General features: G+C 41.8%; 1 protein-coding gene across 4 annotated transcripts in view; it reads right to left on the reverse strand.

Moving 5' to 3' along the window:
• TEAD1 (TEA domain transcription factor 1) overlaps positions 1-20,140 on the reverse strand; it is a 269,214-nt gene that overhangs the window by 161,613 nt on the left and 87,461 nt on the right. For all 4 annotated transcript variants that reach the window (XM_054438557.2, XM_063671151.1, XM_054438556.2 and 1 more), the window contains exon 2: positions 17,856-18,111. In XM_054438557.2, coding sequence (XP_054294532.1) covers positions 17,856-18,012 — 157 coding nt within the window. In that variant the 5' untranslated portion in view covers positions 18,013-18,111. The remainder of the gene's footprint in view (positions 1-17,855; positions 18,112-20,140) is intronic.

Genomic DNA, 20,140 nt, shown 5'->3' on the forward strand with positions numbered 1-20,140 from the left:
ATAAATGAAATCGTATAATATGTGGTCTTTCATGAATCTTCTTTCATTTAGCACAGTTTTCAAGTGTCATCCATATTGTGGTATGTATTAAGACTTCATTCCTTTTTATTGCCAAATAATATTCCATTGTATAGCTATTACCACATTTTATTTATGCAGTCATCAGCTGATAAACATTTGGGTTGTTTCCACTTTCTGATTATTAGAAATAATGCTGCTATAAATATCCATGTACAAGTTTGTTTTGTTTTTTGAGACAGGCTGGAGTGCAGTGGGGGGATCTCTGATCACTGCAACCTCCACCTCCCAGGCTCAGGTGATCCTCCCACCTCAGCCACCTGAGTAGCTGGGGCTACAGGTGTTCACTACCACGGTTGGCTGATTTTTTTCTCTCTTTTTTTTTTTTTTGGTAGAGACGAGGTTTCACCACGTTGCCCAGGCTGGATTCTAACTCCTAGACTCACACGATCTGCCCACCTAGGCCTCTCAAAGTGCTGGGAGCCAACACACCTACCCTAATGTACAAGTGTTTGTATGGACATCTGTTTTCATTTCTTTTGGGTACTATAATAACTCTATGGTGAGTCTTTTAAAGAACTTCCAGACTGTTTCCAGAGTGGTTATGTCATCTTTATAATCCCACCAGTGACCTATGAGAGTTCCCATTTCTCTACATCCTCCCTAACACTTGTTATTGTCTGTTTTTTTTAATGATAGCCATCCTAAGAGATATAAAGTGATATCGCAGTGAAGTTTTAATTTGCATTTCCCTGCTAGCCAATAGTTTTGAGCATCTTTGATGTGTTTTTCAATGTACGTCTTCTTTACAGAAAGGTCTAGTCAGATCCTCTGTCCATTCTTTAATTGGATAATCTTTTTATTAATGGCAAAAGTCCTTTATATATTCTAGATACAAGTTGCTTACTAGATTTATGATTTGAAAAAATTTTCTTCTGTTCTCTGGATTGCCTCTTCATTTTCTTGATGATATCCTTTGAAGCAGGAAAGTTTAATTTTCATGAATTTTCTCTATTTTTACTTTACCACTTATACTTTTGTTGTCACATCTAAGGCTTCGCTTAATCCAAAGTCAGAAAGACTCATTCCTATATTTCCCTTTAGAGTTTCATGATCATAGCTTTTACATCTATGATCATTTTCTAGTTAATTATGATATATGATACGTGAGGAAGGGATCCGACTTCACTCTTTGCATGTCTCAGCATCATTTGTTGAAAAGTCTATTATTTCCTATTGAATTGTCTTGGTACATCTGTTGAAAATCAATTGACAATAAATGTAAGGGTTTATTTCTGGACTTGTGATTCTACTCCATTGATGATATGTCTAATTTATCCCAGTACCACACTCTCTTGATTCAGATTGTAGTTCTGTAGTAAGCTTTGAAATCACGAAGTGTGAGTCCTCCAACTTTCTTCTTCTTTTTCAGGATTGTTTTGGCTATTCTGGGTCTTGAATTTCCATATAAATTTTAGAATCAACTTGTCAAAGAAGTCATGGGATTCTGGAATTCTGATAAGGATTTCACTGAATCTGTAGATCAATTTGGTGGTACTGCTGTCTTAGCAACATAAGTCTTCCAACCCATAAACATAGAATGGCTTTCAATTTATTTAGTTATTTAATTTATTTAAACAATATTTTGTAGTTTTGGAGGTAAATGTTTTGCTCTTTTGTCACATTTATTCCTGTGTATGTTGTTCTTTTTCACACTATGATGAATAAAATTGCTTTATTTCATTTTCAGGTTGTTTGCTGTTAAGTACAGAAATACAATCGAGTGGCCAGGCGCAGTGGCTCACACCTGTAATCCTAGCACTTTGGGAAACTGAGGCAGGCGCATCACCTGAGGTCAGGAGTTCGAGACCAGCCTGGCCAATGTGGTGAAACCACGTCTCTACTAAAAATACAAAACTTAGCCGGGCATGGTGGCAGGCACCTGTAATCCCAGCTACTCGGGAGGCTGAGCCAGGAGAATCGCTTGAACCTGGGAGGCGGAGGTTGTAGTGAGCCAAGATCGCACCATTGCAGTCCAGCCTAGGTGACAAGAGCGAAACTCCGTCTCAAAAAATAAAAAAAGAAATAATTTACAATTGAGTTTTATATTTTTATGTATTTATCTTGTATCCAGAAACCTTGCTACAATTGTTTATGAACTTTAATAGTGTTGTGTTTTACTTTTTTAGCTACATACAAGATCAAACAGAGATAGTATAGTTTGACTTCTCCCTTCCCAATCTGAGTAATTTTTATTTCATTTCCTTGTACAATTGCTCTTACTCCAGTATAATATTGAATGGAAGGAGTAAAAGCAGACATCCTTGTCTCGTTCCTGATCTTAGAAGGAAAGCATTCAGTCTTTTACTATTACATACATTTGCTTAGATTTTTCATAGATGCCCTTTAGCAGGTGAGAGGCCCTCTTCTAATCCTAGTTTGCTGATTATTTACATCATGAAGGATTTTGTGAAATCCTTTTTCTGTATCTGTTGAGATAAAAATGTAGTTTTTTCTTCATTCTATTGATACGGTGTATTACGTTAATTGATTTTCAGATATTAAACTGACCTTGCACTCCTGGGATAAATCTCACTTGGTCACCTTTTTATATGTTGCTGAATGGGTTCATATTTTGTGGAGGAGTTTTATATCTATATTCATAAAGGATATTAGTTATTTTCTCATGATATCTTTGTCTCATTTAGCTGTCAGGGTAATACTGCTCTCAAAGAATGAACTGGGTATTCTAAGTATTATAATGCATTATCTAATTTAATCTTCATACTGAAGTTGTGAGATGGGGCGCCAATATTGGTCCCACTGACCAGATGAGGATATGGAGGTTTAGCAATATTAGTCATGGTTACACAGCCAGTGAAGTGGCAAAGCCAGGATTTAAACCCCAACAACCCTTACTCCCAACCCTGTGCCCTTTACCACCAATGAAGAACTTACTCCCACAGGCTAATAAGCCCCTTATAAATCAGCCAATGAGCTAACGAGATTTTGTATCTTGGAAACTCACCCTAACTCAACACCCTTCTGAACTATACAGTGAGAGCTTACTTTTAGTTCACTCCTCCCAGGAACTGTATCATTCAAGATCAACAATGTCATCTTAGAATAATCAGTGGTGGAACTGATTTTCAGACAACTAAAACTAAACCCACAGTTAATCTGAAAAAAGTAACATTTACACACACACACCCCCACCACTTAGAAACATCTCAAATAAGCTTACAAACATATTATGTCCAGTATACACCAGGGAAAAGAAATGGTCAAAGACTAACTTTTCTAGGATTATGCTTTACTACTGTGAACAAATTACTCTAGTTCACAACATCTCAGGTGTAAGATCAATATGGTTATGATAGAAAAGTGTAAATAGGGGAGTGGGGTCTTGTAAATGACTTAATTCTCGTAAGTTTTGTTTCACCAGGTGGTTTCTCAAGATAAAACAATCTAACAGAAAACATTCTGGTCTCTGTGTTTCAGTTTCTTATTTATGAAATCAAAATTCTTGCCCTTGTTGTTTCATTAGAATGTTGTAAATGTCATAAAAATGCCAAGAATGTAGGAAACAAAACTCTTGAGAGGCACAAGATGGAATTTTATTACCAACAACTTTCACTAATTCAAACATTTTTGGGGGGCCTAATGTGTGCCAGGGACCATACTGGAGGCTGAGCAGCACTGGCCCTTGAAGAGTTCTCAGTGGGTACAGAACCACAGAAACAGAGCCTGACAGTGCTTACCACAGTTAAAAAAAAAAAAAAAAAAAAAGAGTCTGATGAGGCCTTTAATGGACAGTTAAAAGTCATGTGCTTTGGAAACTTAAGAGAGGGAAAAATTAGCTCTGCCTGTGGAGATTAAGGAAGGCTTCAGAGAGGATGGAGTGTTTTTTTAACGACCAGTAGTTTACAAAGCAAAAAACAGGTTGAACGGTATCCCAGACACCAGGAAAGCCCATTCTTTCTTTTCTATTGTTTACCTGGAACCAAAACTCTCTTCCACCCTAGCCAGGCAGCAGTAAGAACATCCAGGACTGGAGCCAGGATATGAACCCCAGAGCCTGAGCTCTTAACCACTACTTTCATGATTAAATATAATTAACAATTACAATCAAATGAGAATCTGACCCTGGGCAACTTACTAAACCTCTCTAGGCCATGGTTTCCTCATCTGTAATGTAAGATAATAGTAGCTATTCATAAGACTTGTTAGAAGGTTTAAATGGGTTAATGCTAAGTATTCAGAACAGTACCTGGCACATTGCAAGCATAAATATTCATTATTGCAAAAATTCATTGCAAGAATAAATATTCATTATTATTATTTTGAGTCCCTGTCACATCACCTGCCCTGGTCAGTCCAGGACTTACTAAGATTCATACATTTCAAAAGGTCCCTATTCACAATGCGTATGTTCAACCCACTTGACAATTCCCTTCACCTAACAACTGTTTGTGGTTGCTGTCTAAGGACATATGGGGACTGAGAGAATGCTTCCTAATACACATGGTTTACAATCCAAGTAACCTAAATAGCATCTTTCATAATCAGGATCATATCACCATTGCATTTTGTGTGTTGCTGTGAGACAGAAAATACAAGGGCACATCTTAGTACAGAGATTGCAATAACAGTTGAATAAACATGCAATCCGATACCTCACATCTGGCATGTCATCATCCCCAATATTTTACTGACAATCAAATATGTTTAAGGCTGTGGCTACTTCATAGATACAAATGTCCTTATCAGGACATTAACGTGCACCAAACCTCTCTCAATAAAAGCTGTCACAAACAACAATCTCTTCTAAGCTGTCATGGAAGCTACTGTGTTTGTAACAGAACCATTCATCTAAGAGACAGTTGCCAAAGCCCATCTCAACAAAATATCAGGCAAGTCACAGAGCACAGAGGCAGATCCAGGGAAGAGGGTAGGCATACAGTGAGCAACTGGGACCTTTGTAAATGGCCGAAAAAACTCAGCTTATTAACATATGTTAAATATTACCCCAGAAGCTGTAAAGCTTTGGGGTGACAAATATTTCCCCCAAAGGTGGGGGGACTACAATGAAATAAAGAAAAATTTTTTTTAATAAATTAAACATCCTGGGCAGCAAGTTTCACTATCACACCTTTAAGACTGTGTTCTAAAAGGCTAAGAGGGAAAGGAGAGTACCTTGACACAAGAACAAACTTTAAAAAAAAATAAGGCTAGGTGTGGTGGTTCACACCTAGTGCTAGTGTAATCCTAGCACTTTGGGAGGCTGAGGCAGGAGGATCACCTGAGGTCAGGAGTTAGAGACCAACCTGGCCAACATAGTGAAACCCCATCTCTACTAAAATACAAAATTAGCCGAGCATGGTGGATGCATGCCTGTAATCCCAGCCACTGGGGAGGCTGAGGCAGGAGAATCACTTGAACCCGGGAGGCGGAGGTTGCAGTGAGATGATGCCATTGCACTCCAGCCTGGGCAACAAAAGCAAAACTCCATCTCAAAAATAATAATAATAATAATAATAATATCCTAATGGGCTTTGAAGAACAAATTTGATTTTATTATTTAGCTAGAACTGAAACATGAGGAAAGGGAAGGTAGGCAGACGGAATAATCTGCAGGGTATGCATAGCAGGTCAATATCAAGCCAATCAAACACATTTGGATTGCATGTTTATTTGATTATAATTAACAATTATAATCAAATGAGAATCTGTAGCACACTGTAAAGTACCCAGTGTTTTCGTTCTCTAAAATCTACCCACCTCTGTCCAAAGGCAGTACAAATACAAGATCACTTGCCAGGAATCTATTACAAAGGATAACACGGCCATCAAAAACATTACTGGCAGAGAGAAGCCCCCAACCCTCTAGGAATAAACCACGTCTACTCTCATGTACAAGCTGAACGAAAAATACTCAGCAGAGATGTGCATCCCGTTCGTTCCATTTGTGGTGTGAGCCTATGGACATTCAAAGAATGGATGTGGATGTTTTCCTCTCTCTCTCCCATCACCATCTTACCATAATACATGAATGTTGGAATTATGCGTCTCTGAGCTGGGCCAGCTGACTGACACACTCAAGTGGCCAGGGCACCTGTTGAAGTCCCGGACCGATGTCCTAAAACCTATAATAAGAATGCCCTGTTCTCCTCCTCCGCCCTAGCACTGCCACTCTCTGACCACATGTCCCCTGAGCTCAACACCTCAGCCACCCACAAGTGGAAGGGAGAGATGCTCTCCAAACACCCCTGCACCCCTCCCTGCCCATCGTGACCCTGCCATGACTCCCCTGGGTGAACCCCCCCCCCAAGTAAACACCACACCACAGTGGACCCAGGCAATATGGTTTGCTTTCTAACTCTTGCTATTTTCCACATTTTTCTTTAATGAATATCCTTTACTCAGAACCAGAGGAAAAAATAAACTTGACACAATTATCTTTTTTCTTCTGATTCCAAAAGTAACATATGCTTGCGATTGAAAAAATCCCATTAACACAGAAACATAATAGAAACCGAGTCTCCTATAATCTCATCTCCCTGTGGCAACCACTATTAGTAGACTGTAAATTCCTCCAGATTTTTTTCTAGGATCCTGCCCATGAACACACTTCTGTATTTAAATTTATCAAGTTGAACAGTCTCTAAAATAGCACCTTTAGTGAGAGACCAACAGAACACTACCACCAATAATGATCATTTATTTTAAAAAGACCACTTTAAACACATACTATCACTGGAACGGGATAAAACAGATAACAACAATAATAAATCAGAGACACGCTTTCACATAAAATGGAAGGCCACAGCAGCAGATGAGTGAGGAACTGAAACTCTAGAGGTGGGGACCCGGTGGGGAGGAGAACAGAGAAACATCGTTGAATCCAGGCCTGTGCTGCTAAGAACACAAATGTCCACCCACTCTCTACTTCCCTCTGATGCTGCGGAGGGCCACTGTGAGGGAGGCCTGATGAACCTCTGCCCAGCGACAGTCCCTTCCATCATTTGTGGCTCTGATCTCTAAAAGTCTGCCCTGGAGCTCCCCGTCCCCCTGTTCTTTGACAGAAACCCTAAGAAAGGAGGGCTCAGCTCAATTTCTCCCTTAACCACACAGCCCTCTAACTGAGCTAGGGATGCTTAACTCTGCTTGATGGTTCCAAAGTGTTCTTTCCTACTTTTCCAACAAGTCCTGAACAGGTTTAACTTCTAAAAGCATTAATTTTTTAAAAATATGATATAACTTCCCTTTTTTTGACTTTTAAGTTCAGGGGTACATGTGCAGGTTTGTTATATGGGTAAAATCGTGTCATGGGATTTTGTTGTACAGATTATTTTGTTGCCCAGGTATTAAGCCTGGTACCCATTTGTTATTTTTCCCAATCCTCTCCCTCCTCCTACCCTCCATCAGGCCCCGTGTCTATTGCTCTCATCTATGTGTCGGTGTCCATGTGTTCTCCTTATTTAGCTCTCTCTTACAAGTGAGAACATGCGATATTTGGTTTTCTGTTTAAATTAATTAAACCATTAATTTTAAGAATTCAAAGAACTTCTTCATACATAATTACATTTTCTCTCAACATTGCTGAGAGGTAGAAAGAAACATGCTGACTTACCGGCCCCATTCTACTGGTGATGGCAACAAGGCTCAAAGAGCTTGTATGGTTGGCCCATATAACTATAACTATACATCACAAATAGGTATAGTTTTGGACCAACTGAAGAATTTGGGAAGAGGAAGGTAGAAATGTTGGCATTTTCTTCTGACCTTGATGTACCTCCCGTCCCACTGTTCTGCTCTCTGCTTTTAGACACCACTTACACTCGATCAACATCTTTCCATGCTTATCCATGGGGCCATGTACTCCTCAAAGAAATCCCTCAGCACCTGGTTTACTTTGGTACCTTCCTTAAAAATGCACACTTTACCACTGTGAAGTTCAGCATCTAAGTGATTAATCAACTCACTGTGGATGAGCTTCACAGTGCCTTGCTTCCTCATCTCCCACGCCCATCGCCCACATTCACATCAGTTGACCGTATTTATGGCCACACCTCGAAACTCATCCCCTGAAATCTCTCCATCTCTAATCTCAGTGCTGCCTCTCCCATGCATGACCAGAGCCTCCTGTCCTGCCTCCTCTCCTACATGCACCAGAGCCTCCGAACAGCATGCCCCATGGCCTACCAGCCCCTCCAGCTTCACCCTGTCACTTTCCCAACTTAAGACTCCTATGACCAAGCCATAACAACTGTCAAAATATGAATAAACCCAATAACCTTCCTGTAAAGAAAATCACAGAATCATGCCAATGGGTTCCCTCACAAGTAATATGCATCATAGACCTACATTTAAAACATACAACTATAAACTCTTAGAACAAGACACAGGAGAAAGTTTTCAGGACCTAGGGCTAGGCAATGAGTTCTCAGATTCAACACCAAAAGCATGACTCACAAAAGGAAAAACTAATAAATAAGACCTCATCAAAATTAAAACTTTCGCTGTTAAAAGTCTTGCTCTGCTAAAAGTTCTTTTGCTTTGCCCATGAGAAAAGATGAAAAGATAAGCTACAGGTAAGGAGAAAATCTTTGCAAACCACATATCCAAAAAAGGGAGTTGTATCTAGAAAAAAGAATTCCAAAAACACAACAGTAACAACATAAACCCTCCAATTAGAAAACGAACAAAAGACATGAACAGACATTTCACTGAAGAGGATATACAGATGGCAAATAAGCACATGAAAAGATGTTCAAAATTGTTAGTCTTTAAGGAAATGCAAATTAAAACCACATGAGGTATCGATTACACACCTATCACAATGAAAATAAACAATGGTGATGACACCAAATGCTGGTGAGGATGCAGAGAAACTAGATTGCAGGTGAGAATGTAAAGTGGTACAGCTACTCTGGAAAACACTTGGGCAGTTTAAAAGAAAAAAATACTGAATGTACAAATACCATATGAGCCAGCAAATTACACTCGTGGGCATTTATCCCATGTAAGTGAATACTTAGTTTCATACAAAGACCTATACGTGTATGTTCACAGTGGATTTGAAATGCCTAAACACTGGAATCAGCCCAGATGCCCTTGAACAGCAGAATGGTTAAACAAACTGTGGTACATACACACCACAGAATACTACTCAATGATAAAAAGGAACAAACTTGATACACACAACCTGGATGAATCTCCCGGGAATTAAGCTGAGTTGAAAAAAAGCCAATCCCAAAAGGTTCATGTAGTCTGATTCCATTTATATAACATGTTTGAAATGACAAAATTTTAGAAACAGAGGACAGATCGGTGGTTGCCAGCAGTTAGGGAGAAGGGCAACCCGGGTCCTGTGGTGTTGGAGCTGTTCTGTATTCTGATTGTGGCGGTGGAGACATGAACGTGCACAAGACTAACACACAACAAGTAGTGTACACAACTTAGTACGTACACACAAACGAGTTCAAGTAAAACTGGGAAAATCTGAGTCGTATCACTGGGTTGTATGGATGCCAATATCCTGCTTGTTGCAATATTACACTCCAGTTTTGCAAAATGTAACCATATTGGGGGGAAATGGGCAACATGCATAAAGGATCCCTTTGTGTATTATTTCTTACCATTGCACGTGAATCTACAATATCTCAAATAAAAAAGAAAGTAATACTCTCTGCTAATACTCACTGCTGAGTAGTTCTTTTACTCATCCCTGTCTGTCAATGATAACATCTATACTGTACATCTGTACTAAGCTTGTTCTACTTTTCAAAAGCCCACAATAACCTTCATTTGAGAAAAGCAATGAGGCCCCCTCTCGGCCCTCCCACTATCCTCCTCCATTCTGCATCAGAGGAAAAGAGGTTCCTTTCCCTTTGAAGTCTCTTCTGGGTTTTGCTCCATCAAATACATCCTCAACTCATAAATTCTTTTCCCCAACTAACCAAATGGCCAAGTGTCTCCCCTTGTCCTAGAAAAAGTCTTCTCTTAATTTGTTCTGCCCTTCAGGATACCGTGTCTCCTTCCATGCATGGTTAAACTCTCTGAAGACCTAGTCATGGTAATGTTCCCTCTAGGTAGAAAGGGAACATAAACTGAAGAACAAAACTAGTGTCATTCATTTCCTGCACCAAAACCTCATAAAGACTGCTTCAAATGTTAGCATCATTCTCTGCTCACTTGTTTATCAACTCTAAAAATGTGGTCCTGTCTTCTTGGACCCAGACTGCAGCTAGCCCAGCAGCTCTCAAACCTGGCTGATCACCCAAATGACTCACGGAGCATTTAGAAATACAGTTTCCCAGGCCACACTCCCACATATTCTTAGTCAGTAGTTGTTTTGTCTTTTAAGCTCTTTGAGTGTTTCTGTTGATAGTGAGCCTTGGGAACCACTAATCTGTCTTCCCATTTATGAAAAAGGCAATCACTTTAACTCTCCCAGTGCTACAGACATTCCATTTAAAATCCATGCCAGTTTTGCCCTTGATAAATTGTGAGCCTGGGCATCATAGGCCATTATCAGATCACTTCTCTGATGATGAGGCTTCAAACTACCCCTGCAACTTCAATCTGACTGAGCTCTAGGCAGGAATTTCCAACTCCTTACAGGTCATCTCCATCTGGATGGTCACCCAGTACATCAAGCATATGACAAAACTTAACTCTTCATTCCTCTCCTCTACAAACCTGCTTCTCCTGCCTCCACTCCCCATCTCGCTTAACAGTACCACCATCCTCCCCATGACCCAGAAGTGGAACCTGAAATTAAACTCCTCCTTCTTTTTCACAAATCTCATCCCATCAGCCAATTCTGTTGGTTTTATCTCTGAAACTCCTTCCTCCCACCAGCACTGCCTGCATCCTAGTGCAGGCCTCAGGCTCTCCTATCGGACTACTATAATAGCCATCTAACTTGTCTTCACGCCTTCAGACCTAGTTTTGTCGAACACAGGCTGAGACATGTCATCTCTTCTGAAAAAAATGTAATGGCTTCCGTCTGCCCCCAGTATGAGTGCCAGGCACCCTGGCATGGCACTTGGACCCGCAACGACACAATGCTGGCTCCTGTACCCCTCTCCCAGGAGAGATTTTCATTTCTAAGCACATCAGGGCTGTGCCCTTCCAGGCCTCCATGCCTTTATCACACATTCCTTCAGACAGAATGCCCTTCCCTTCTCCTTTTCCCCACAGGGGCAAGTCTGAACCTGTGCTCCAGAACTTGCCTGAAGTTATATGCAACAGTCCTAAAACTACATACAAATATGTGATTTTTCTGGTGGAAAGGGTCCATAGCTTTCCACAGATTCTCCAACGGGTCTATAATCCAAAATAAGTTTAAAAACTGCTACATGATCTTTTTCCCAAAGTTCAAAGTTAGCTAAGTCTGTCTGTCTCATGCTCTTTCATTCTCAAACATATACAAGTAAATTCCCCAATCATAAATAATCACACTTTGTGCTGCTCCACTACTAAACCAGGTATATCTCTAGTACAGAATATACTTCCTTCCATATCAATACTGGAGTCATTTGTATTGACTGGCTTGGTTGTAAATGTCAGCTCCACAGCTTATTTACTATGTGACCTCAAGCAAATAACTTGACCTTGCTGGACCTCACTTTCCTCAGCAGCAAAATGGGCATAATTACAGTACCTATATTATTGGGTTGTTTTTGAGGAATAATCAAGATAGCACATCCTATAACAATGGGAAAGTGCCTGGTATGTTAACTGCTCACACAGGTCAGCTTTTTAAGTTATTTTATGTCTGTTGTCCCCATCACACTCAAAGCACAGTGCAGGCCCTCAATAAACGATTTATGAATCCACGTCTTCCTGAATCCCAGGGCTCATCCACTGCCACAGCAAAGCTGTTGGAAAGCATAACTTGGTAATACTTTCACGTTCTTTTCCTTCTACCTCCCTTATGACCAATTCTTGAGCCATCTTTAATTAGCTATTTTGTACCCGGATTGCACAAGAGCTCACACCTTGTGCATACACTTTTGCATACCCCCCACACATTAAGCTTCCCAATCAAAATGCTGATGACGCTGGCCCTGCTATTCTCACAGGAACCAAACTATTTCAAAAATTCCCCATTACTCATCTGTTCTGAGCATTCCAGAATTAACCCTTGCTCTGCTATTGTCCATATTTTGTGCAGAAATCTTTTCTATCTCTTCAACTAACATTTGCCAACACAAAAAATAGGCCTTCTTCTTTCTCAATCTAAGATCATTAAATAAACATCTTCCTCTTTTTTTCCTTTTTTCTTTCTAGCCACTTCCTCCCACAGGAGAGGCCCTCAGGGCTTACAGGCTTAATCACCTACGTTCTCTGTTTGAACCATAATTCATCTCCCATAAGCATTTATTCAGCAAACATTACTGACACCTTCTATATTCCAGGCCTTGAAATACATCCTGTGATTGGTGGGGTCCCGGCTTTGGGAGCTTCTAGCCTGTTCTACCACATAGCTGTTTGTTTCACGCTTCTAACCAATTAACTTGAAATAACACCCTGAATCAGAGGTCTGAAAGAGGAAATCAAAGATGCCACATGATGTTCATATGGAGCTCCAAGAAGAACACTTTGCCAAGGCCTGGAGACCCTCCAGGGCTGGGAGTCTATGGCCATTTCCACACCAGGGCTCTGGAGTCTCCACTGACAAAGCCTACCTCCCTGGTCCTCAAAGAGCTGTTGTGAGAACATACTATCTTATAAAAGGATGATTCTGCAATTTTTTGACCAGTCCTCTGCATCCAGAGGAGTGTAGCGACCACAGGTTTCAGTCTCTTTGCTGTACTGACTAATCAATACACACTCTCACTTGCTTGTGTGCACTCTCATTCTGATACCCCCTTGTCAGTTCTGCCACTACCTCATTTAAAAAGCCCCCTTTCCTCTTCTGACTTCGGCTCCTATGAAGTAAAGAAAGATGCAATCCTAAGTCCTATGCTGTCCTGGTGGGCAGGGCACAGGTCAGCAGCGGGGGAGGACTGACTAGAGACACCCTCCCCCTCATCTTCGCTGGTCCTCACAATTCAGGTCTCTGGGGCTGACCAGTAGTCCTGGTATCCCAGTAAGAAAGGGTCCTTCCTTGGAGCTGACCTAAGCAAGGATCCTGAAGACATCTGCTTGCAAAAGGAGAAAGTCAACAGTGGCCAGGAAGATGTCTGGAAGCAACAGCTCTGCCCAGACTGCTTACAGGATCCTAGGGCGCTAGAACCTTCCAGACATCCTCCTGGCCACTACCGAGGCCAGCCTTGTGATCTGGGATCCTCTCCGCTACGTTATTTGAGATGATTTCTTCCTGCCAGCATCAGGCCAGGTGCCCTCGACCTTGGTAGCCAAGAATAGGCTTCAAAAGGCTAAGTGGAAGGTGACCATCTTCAAAGGGCTCTCAAACTTCTCAGAAAGCTTTGGCACACAGTCCTGACCTCAGGTCAGTTTCCTGCAAATGAACCTGAGATAGCTCCATGAGGGAAGGGACCACGTCTGTCTGGTTCACTACAGTATCCCTGACAACCCCTAGCACAGGGCTGGAATACAGCTGCGCTGGAGCTCAATACTGATTCACTGGATTTATGTATAATGGTCTCTACCAAGGAAGGAACAAAAGCTCTGTAGAAAAGTCCAAGATGTAGAGTCAGACAGCCCTGAATTTGAAACCTGCTAGCTATACCATTTATATTGGCCATGTGGCAAGCCACTTTACCCCTCTCAGACTCAGCTTCCTGTCTATACAGTGAGGATGACAATACCAGCTTCAAAGCATTGTTAAGAGCATTAGACAGAATTGTATGTGAAGCCTTTAGCATAGTGCTTGGCAGAGAGCACTTCTTTGTTTTCAGTTCATAAGCACTTACATACCTCTCACTATATGCTAGATACAGTTCAAACATTGCAGGGGGTGGTGGTATTCCAGATAACAATTAGTTCATTTAATTCTTCTAACAATCCTATGCAGTAAGATCTATCTAATCCTCCTTTTCAGTTGAGGAAATTGAGACAGAGAAGTAAGGTAACCCGATAAAAATCTGATATCTAGAAGTGCAGGGCCAGGATTCATATTATCTACAGAGTCCAGACTGTTAAGTGCTATATACTTCTCTGCCTCTACAGCAAGCAACCAGTGAAGGTTAGTTCCTGTCCCTGCCCTATTTGATTATGGGGTCTATCTGACTGGGGTTTTCAGTTGCAAAAGAAACATATTCAGGTGTTCCCGTGGTTTGCTATTTATTTTGTTTTGTTTTAAACTACAGCCTGCTCCTCTGAAATCCAATTTTGGATAACTTTGTTGATCAAGAACTTCCCTCTCATCTTGTCCTCCTGCTATCTCCTCTCCCATGATCTACCAGGAAAAGAGTCACACACAGCTGTGTAAAAACAAAAAATGAAGAAGACAAGCACAGAGAAAGAGAGAGCCCCAGGGAGTGAGCACACATGCCCTTAGGAACCACGTCAAAGGACGTCTCGTACCCCTTCTAGTAATCCATAAAAACGACTGCCTACACATAAGGGTGCCCACAGCAGAAGCCACCTATCCACACAGAGCCCAAACACATAAAGTCTCAGCTCCCCAAAGACCAAGTTAGCAGAAAGCGAATGAAGCCATCTCCTCCGGTGGCCAAAAACCTCATCATAAAGAGAGTTGTCCTTTTTTCTCCTTTCTAAGATGGCATTTGCCCTACTGCCAACCATGAACAAAATTTCATTACCAAAATAAATCACTTGACCTTGCTTCTCCAATGGCTTGGGATTAGTAACATCACAAAGCACTCTACAAATGCCCTGAAATATTGGAAAAACCATAACCCTTTCAAGTAAAAAACACTTGGTATTTCACTAAAAGACTAAATCATTTTTATTTTACTGCATGGAATTCAAAAATGCTTTAAATGTTTTCATTTTCAAAATCCTTAGAAAAAAAGTATGCTCTTTAAGGCCTTAAGAAACCCTGACTCCTGGTCTGGTTTGGGTCCCAATTCATGTATGGTAAGATGGAGAACAGGCCAAAAGCCCAGGACAGTAGCTCTGGCCCCACACTGCTCATATGATTCAATTCTCGAGTGGCTGGGGCCTCAACGTGGAGGCTCCCAAGTCAACTGTCTCTCATCCTCCAAGTCACAGGCAGGTCAGAGGCAGCTCCCAGTCAACCAGGGCAGTTCCTCTTAAGGGGTCCAGTTTCCACCACCAACAGTCCCATTAACCACCATGGTTCCCTTCCAAGGTAGCAGTAGAAGCAAAGCTCCTCATGTCGACCAGAGAGAGGGAGTTCAGGAGGGATGTTTCCTCCCCAAGGCAGCTGCCTGGAGGTGGGGGTGGCTGCAGGACAATACAGCCAACGCATCTTCTGAGCCCCAATTAGGATACACACTCTCCCAGGCTGTATACTCCACTTGCTGAAAAACCCACAACCAGTAGGATTGTTCTTTCCAAATGAGTTAAAATTCCTAATGCTGCTTGCTCAAAAGGACTGTCCTATTTTAAATCAGGTTAGCCACCAACACAATCACTAAATGTGCTGCTGAGTTAAGGAGAAAAGAATCCATACATCAAAACCATGCACACTCAGGAAGCACTCAGAATTTAAGTTATGCTGGGTACCCAAGACAGGCTAGGCTCCCAAGCAGCACCACATTTGTCAAAACTGACCCTCTTGCTCAGTGACAAGAAACAAAACCATAGCATCACAAAATGGAAGAGTGCAAAGGACCCATGGACATCATCAACTACTTTACCATCTTATTTTACACAGGAGAAAACTGAGACCAAGACCAAGGGTAAAATCTTCAAGTTCACTGTTGATACAACTACTCACATCCAAAGCTTCTCTTTGTTCTTCTTAGTCTGCTGCCTCTGAGACCCAATTACCAACAGGAGCTCTTATACAATTATTTTCACATAAAAATATTTATATAATTGAATTATAGGCAAATTGGTTAAATCCACCAGGGCTGCTGTCTATAAAGTAAAATCTCAATGGAGAACAATACAAAATTGGAGTTGACAAAAGTTAACTTGTGCTTTGAATTATGTTCACAGCCCCAAAACCTTATTCCTGAAAGGACAGGACCTTTCCCAGTATTTCCTATGGGAAATGAAGTGCAGTGGTTATGCCCCACTGGGATTTCTAACACTATGCCTTTGTTTTAAATTGAAACCATTTTTGGGTAAGCAAATGAGAGTTGTACAAGGTAGTGTCCCAAAGCTACCCTTCACTACCCATAATAAAATCATCTTCAAAGAAGCTTCAAAGATTAAAATGCTTTTCTCTGCCTTTAAGAAAGGGAGCTGCATTTTCAGGTATGAAAACAAGACCCACAAAGCAAACAGCCAGGCTGAGATAAAGAGACCAGGAAAGATCCAGACATACAGAAAATCTAGGGCCCTGAAACTCTCTTCCCATAGTAGCTGAGATGTTTCATCCCCAGTCCATTTCACCAGATACGAAGAGGCTTCCCTGGCTACAAAGGATATTATGGGAGCATAAAACAAATGCTAAAGGCCTGGGTCTCCTTCTCCCCTGTGTGTGACAGGCTGAGAGACTCCAATGCTGCAGAAAGCAAAATTTTCCTTGTTTCCATTACATCATCCAAGTTGGAGAGGAGGAGGGCGGGGTGGGGGCACAGCTGGTGGCAGCTGCACCACCATCTGCTTTCTCCTTAGCAGTGTGTGCTAGTTGAAGCCACAGTCTCCTACGGCTCCTGACAGAGGAAGTGCAGTATTAAAGGTACAACACCTTATTATGAAAAAGACTTCCAATTGTTTAGAAATAATCACTCCCATGATAAGTTAACAACCTCAGGTAAAATACTGAGCCAGTTCTCTTTGAGTTTAGGTTATTTGTGTTTGCATCTTTTTAGACTCAGCTACAGTGCGAACTCTGTCAACTCAACGTGCTCAATTAGACAAGCAGAATGTTCAAGCAACTACACCTGCCATCTGCTTCCCAAAAGGTAAGCAGCCAAAAAGTACAGGTCTGCAGCTGGAAGCATTTATGGAAGGAAGTTAGGGGGTGCCCAAACCCAGCAAGCAAGCTCCAGACCGGCAGGTGGATCCTTGCTGCTGCCCTAGGCATCCAGAGCCAAATAGTTAACAGGTCTCTCTCTCCTTGGCACTCTTGGTGTTTCCTTCAGAATGCCCTTCAAGGCAACCCCCAAAGAAGGGGAGATGGTGACAGTGACCCGGGGTGCTAATGCCTTGTCTGACCATTCAACTGCAAACTGGCAGCAAAGCAGCAAATTGGTGGTTCAGAGGCTGATCAAGCCCATGCACATACATGTCTTCTCTGGCCTGTACAGAGTTGCTTTAAAAAAAAAAAAAAAGTGCTGGCTTTTTAAAAAGAGTAGATTTCATATAAGCATCTAGAATGCTGGCTCTTCCTCAAGGGGGCTGGGGGCAATCAAAGGATTCGGCAGCACCAGGCCCCCATTCCTAGTGGCATCAGTTACCTAGAGGTAAGTGGCAGTATTTCCTTGCGATCTGGTCTGCATTCAGAAGACCTCCTCCCCACCATCTGGTGTCTGTACATGCCACTGCAACTACTTATATTCCTGCCTGGACCCCTGGAGCTTCTGACGTAATGCCACTACGCATGTAGAAGAAGAAAAGCCCAAGGGGTGATTTCCCAAAGGTCCTTTATTGACTCTCCTTTTTAGTTGAGGGTTAGTCCTTTGGATGACCCACTAAACTTCTACAAATATCACTCAACCCCATACAATGAACGGCTCTTGCTGCAAGACCAGCTACAATCTATCCCCTACCACAACAGCAGGTTGTAGTATTTCAAAGGAGTGTTCCTGGCCACTTACCATACATTTTGCCTTCATCTGATAAGATGATTTTCCTCCTCCCACACGGCGGATAGATAGCCAGGGCCTCCTGAAAGCTTTGCTCAATGTCGGGGCTCCAGACCCCTTCCGCATCATTGTCAATTGGCTTATCTGCAGAGTCACTCATCCTTTCCATGTTTTCGGCAGGGCTCTCGCTGCCGCTCCAGCTGCTGGGCTCAATTTTGGCGGTGGGATTTTCCAAGCCGAAGCCTGGAGCCTTTTCAAGAAAATAAACCTAGAAGAGAAAACCAAAAACAGTGTAAGGATGTGGTAACCACAAACATAATGCTCTTGCTAGCTCTAGTGCAAGTTCTTCAGTCACCAGCTTTTTTCATTTCATTATTTCAGTCTTTTTGGGGGTACAGGTGGTTTTGGGTTACATGGTTAAGTTCTTTAGTGGTGAGTTCTGAGATTTTGGTTCAGTCACCAGCTTTGCTTGGAGAACTCCTACTGGAGAATATGGAATTTTGAGATCCAAGTGGTTTTATTATCTAAGTATCATGTTAAGCACCCACACAGAAATGCAATGGTGGGCAGAAGCTGGATAATCTTCACAGACGAGAGGAAATTTATATGGAAGAATAGTACTCACTCGGAGTTGCAAGTTTGCAGTGATTCATACGAAAACCATTTACTGAGTGCCTACTATCTACCAGGGGCACTTTGCTAAATGATCATCAAATCTCCAAAGCAGAACAAGTTATTTATAAGAAAATAAAGTTTTTTAAAATGTCCACTTCACCATGGCAACTGGCAACATAACTCGGAAACTCTGTTAGTTTCACTATCCCAATATGAGATCATCAAGATGCAAGATGGTGGCAGGATCAAGGAGGGAAGCAGGAAGATTATTTTGGTATCACACATACTCATTCTACTGAGACAGCAATGCTGGCTGACCTGGACCTATGTCATTTATCTCTGGGGCTTTTACCCTGTAGAATCAGGTCACTTTGCCACTCTCAGCTCCTAGACTGTAACCTTGAAGTAGGGACCAAGCTGTCCCCAGTCCTGACTTCCCTGCAACAACTACCGCAAGTGCCTAGCACACCTGTGAAATATTCTCTATTGACATGGAGCACTCTGTCTTGTAGCCTATGCTGAATTCCTAATCACACGAAAACTGTGGGGGAGTATTTCATTTCTTTTTCTGTACAATGAAGATCACAGAACCAAAAAAAAAATCTCTGAAAGATTTATTCCCCTTAAATTATGTATATAACCCATGGTCATAAAGGGATAAGCTTTCCAAACAAATGTCAAACTGGCATAACGTCAATGTGAAAATGATCTAATCACGTACTCCCTGCTGTCTGGCACACTAACTTATCAATATTCCTTTGCTGAAAAGGTATAGGATCATTAATTCAAAGGCCTCCCAAAAATGAGAGAGAAAGGATTGATCAAAAAGAGGAGGCCAAGGGCCTGAGTAGGGAGGGCTTCATGTGGCCACAGTTCCTCCCCTTCTCACCCCATCAAATCCAGGCAGTATTACAACACGGACACCCGGACACCCAGGAGGGAAGCAGGTGCTGGTGGCCACACCTGGCACCAGGGACTGCTCCATGTTCCAGGACCGTTACCTGACAGCAAGCAACCTGTCTTCTTCCCCGCTCTCTCCCAACTGTATCCTGTGCCCCTGTCCTCCCCCACCTGTGTATATCAACAGATGCCAGGTACAGAAACTCCGAGGCACATGAATATTATATAATTAATGGTATAACTATAACTAGTAGGCACTTTTGGCTTCTTCCCTTCCAGCTTTGTAGACTTGGCAGCACCTGGATTTAAAAAAAAAAATACACAAAAAACCCTCTGGTTGTCCGCCTTTAAATGCTGCTACTGAGCCATCATTCAAAGAACTTGTCAGCAAAATATTTACCACCTCTTACCAACATAGGTACATTTACACAGGACTTTCAAAATTGCCAAATGTGAAGGTATAAATTACGCCACAAGAAAGTATTTTGTGACTGACCTCCAGATGAACTTGACGATGCCTGCAGTGTGGGCCTTTTGAATTCAAACTATTACCTTTTTTGTTACGATCTAAGAGTCTTACAAAATTCAAACTGAACTATACTCTACAGTCTGTTCTAGCTCCAAAGTAGTTTATAAGATAAATTATGAGAATAAGAATGAATTATTTAAGCAGTGGCTAGCCCACCTTCTTCCTCTCCACCCTACCCACCAAACAACAACAAAAAAAGACAAAAACAAACCAAAACAACACACATGTACAAAACCACAGGCCAGTCCTTGAG

Source organism: Pongo pygmaeus, chromosome 9 (assembly GCF_028885625.2).
Source record: "Pongo pygmaeus isolate AG05252 chromosome 9, NHGRI_mPonPyg2-v2.0_pri, whole genome shotgun sequence".
Classification (NCBI taxonomy): Eukaryota; Metazoa; Chordata; class Mammalia; order Primates; family Hominidae; genus Pongo; species Pongo pygmaeus.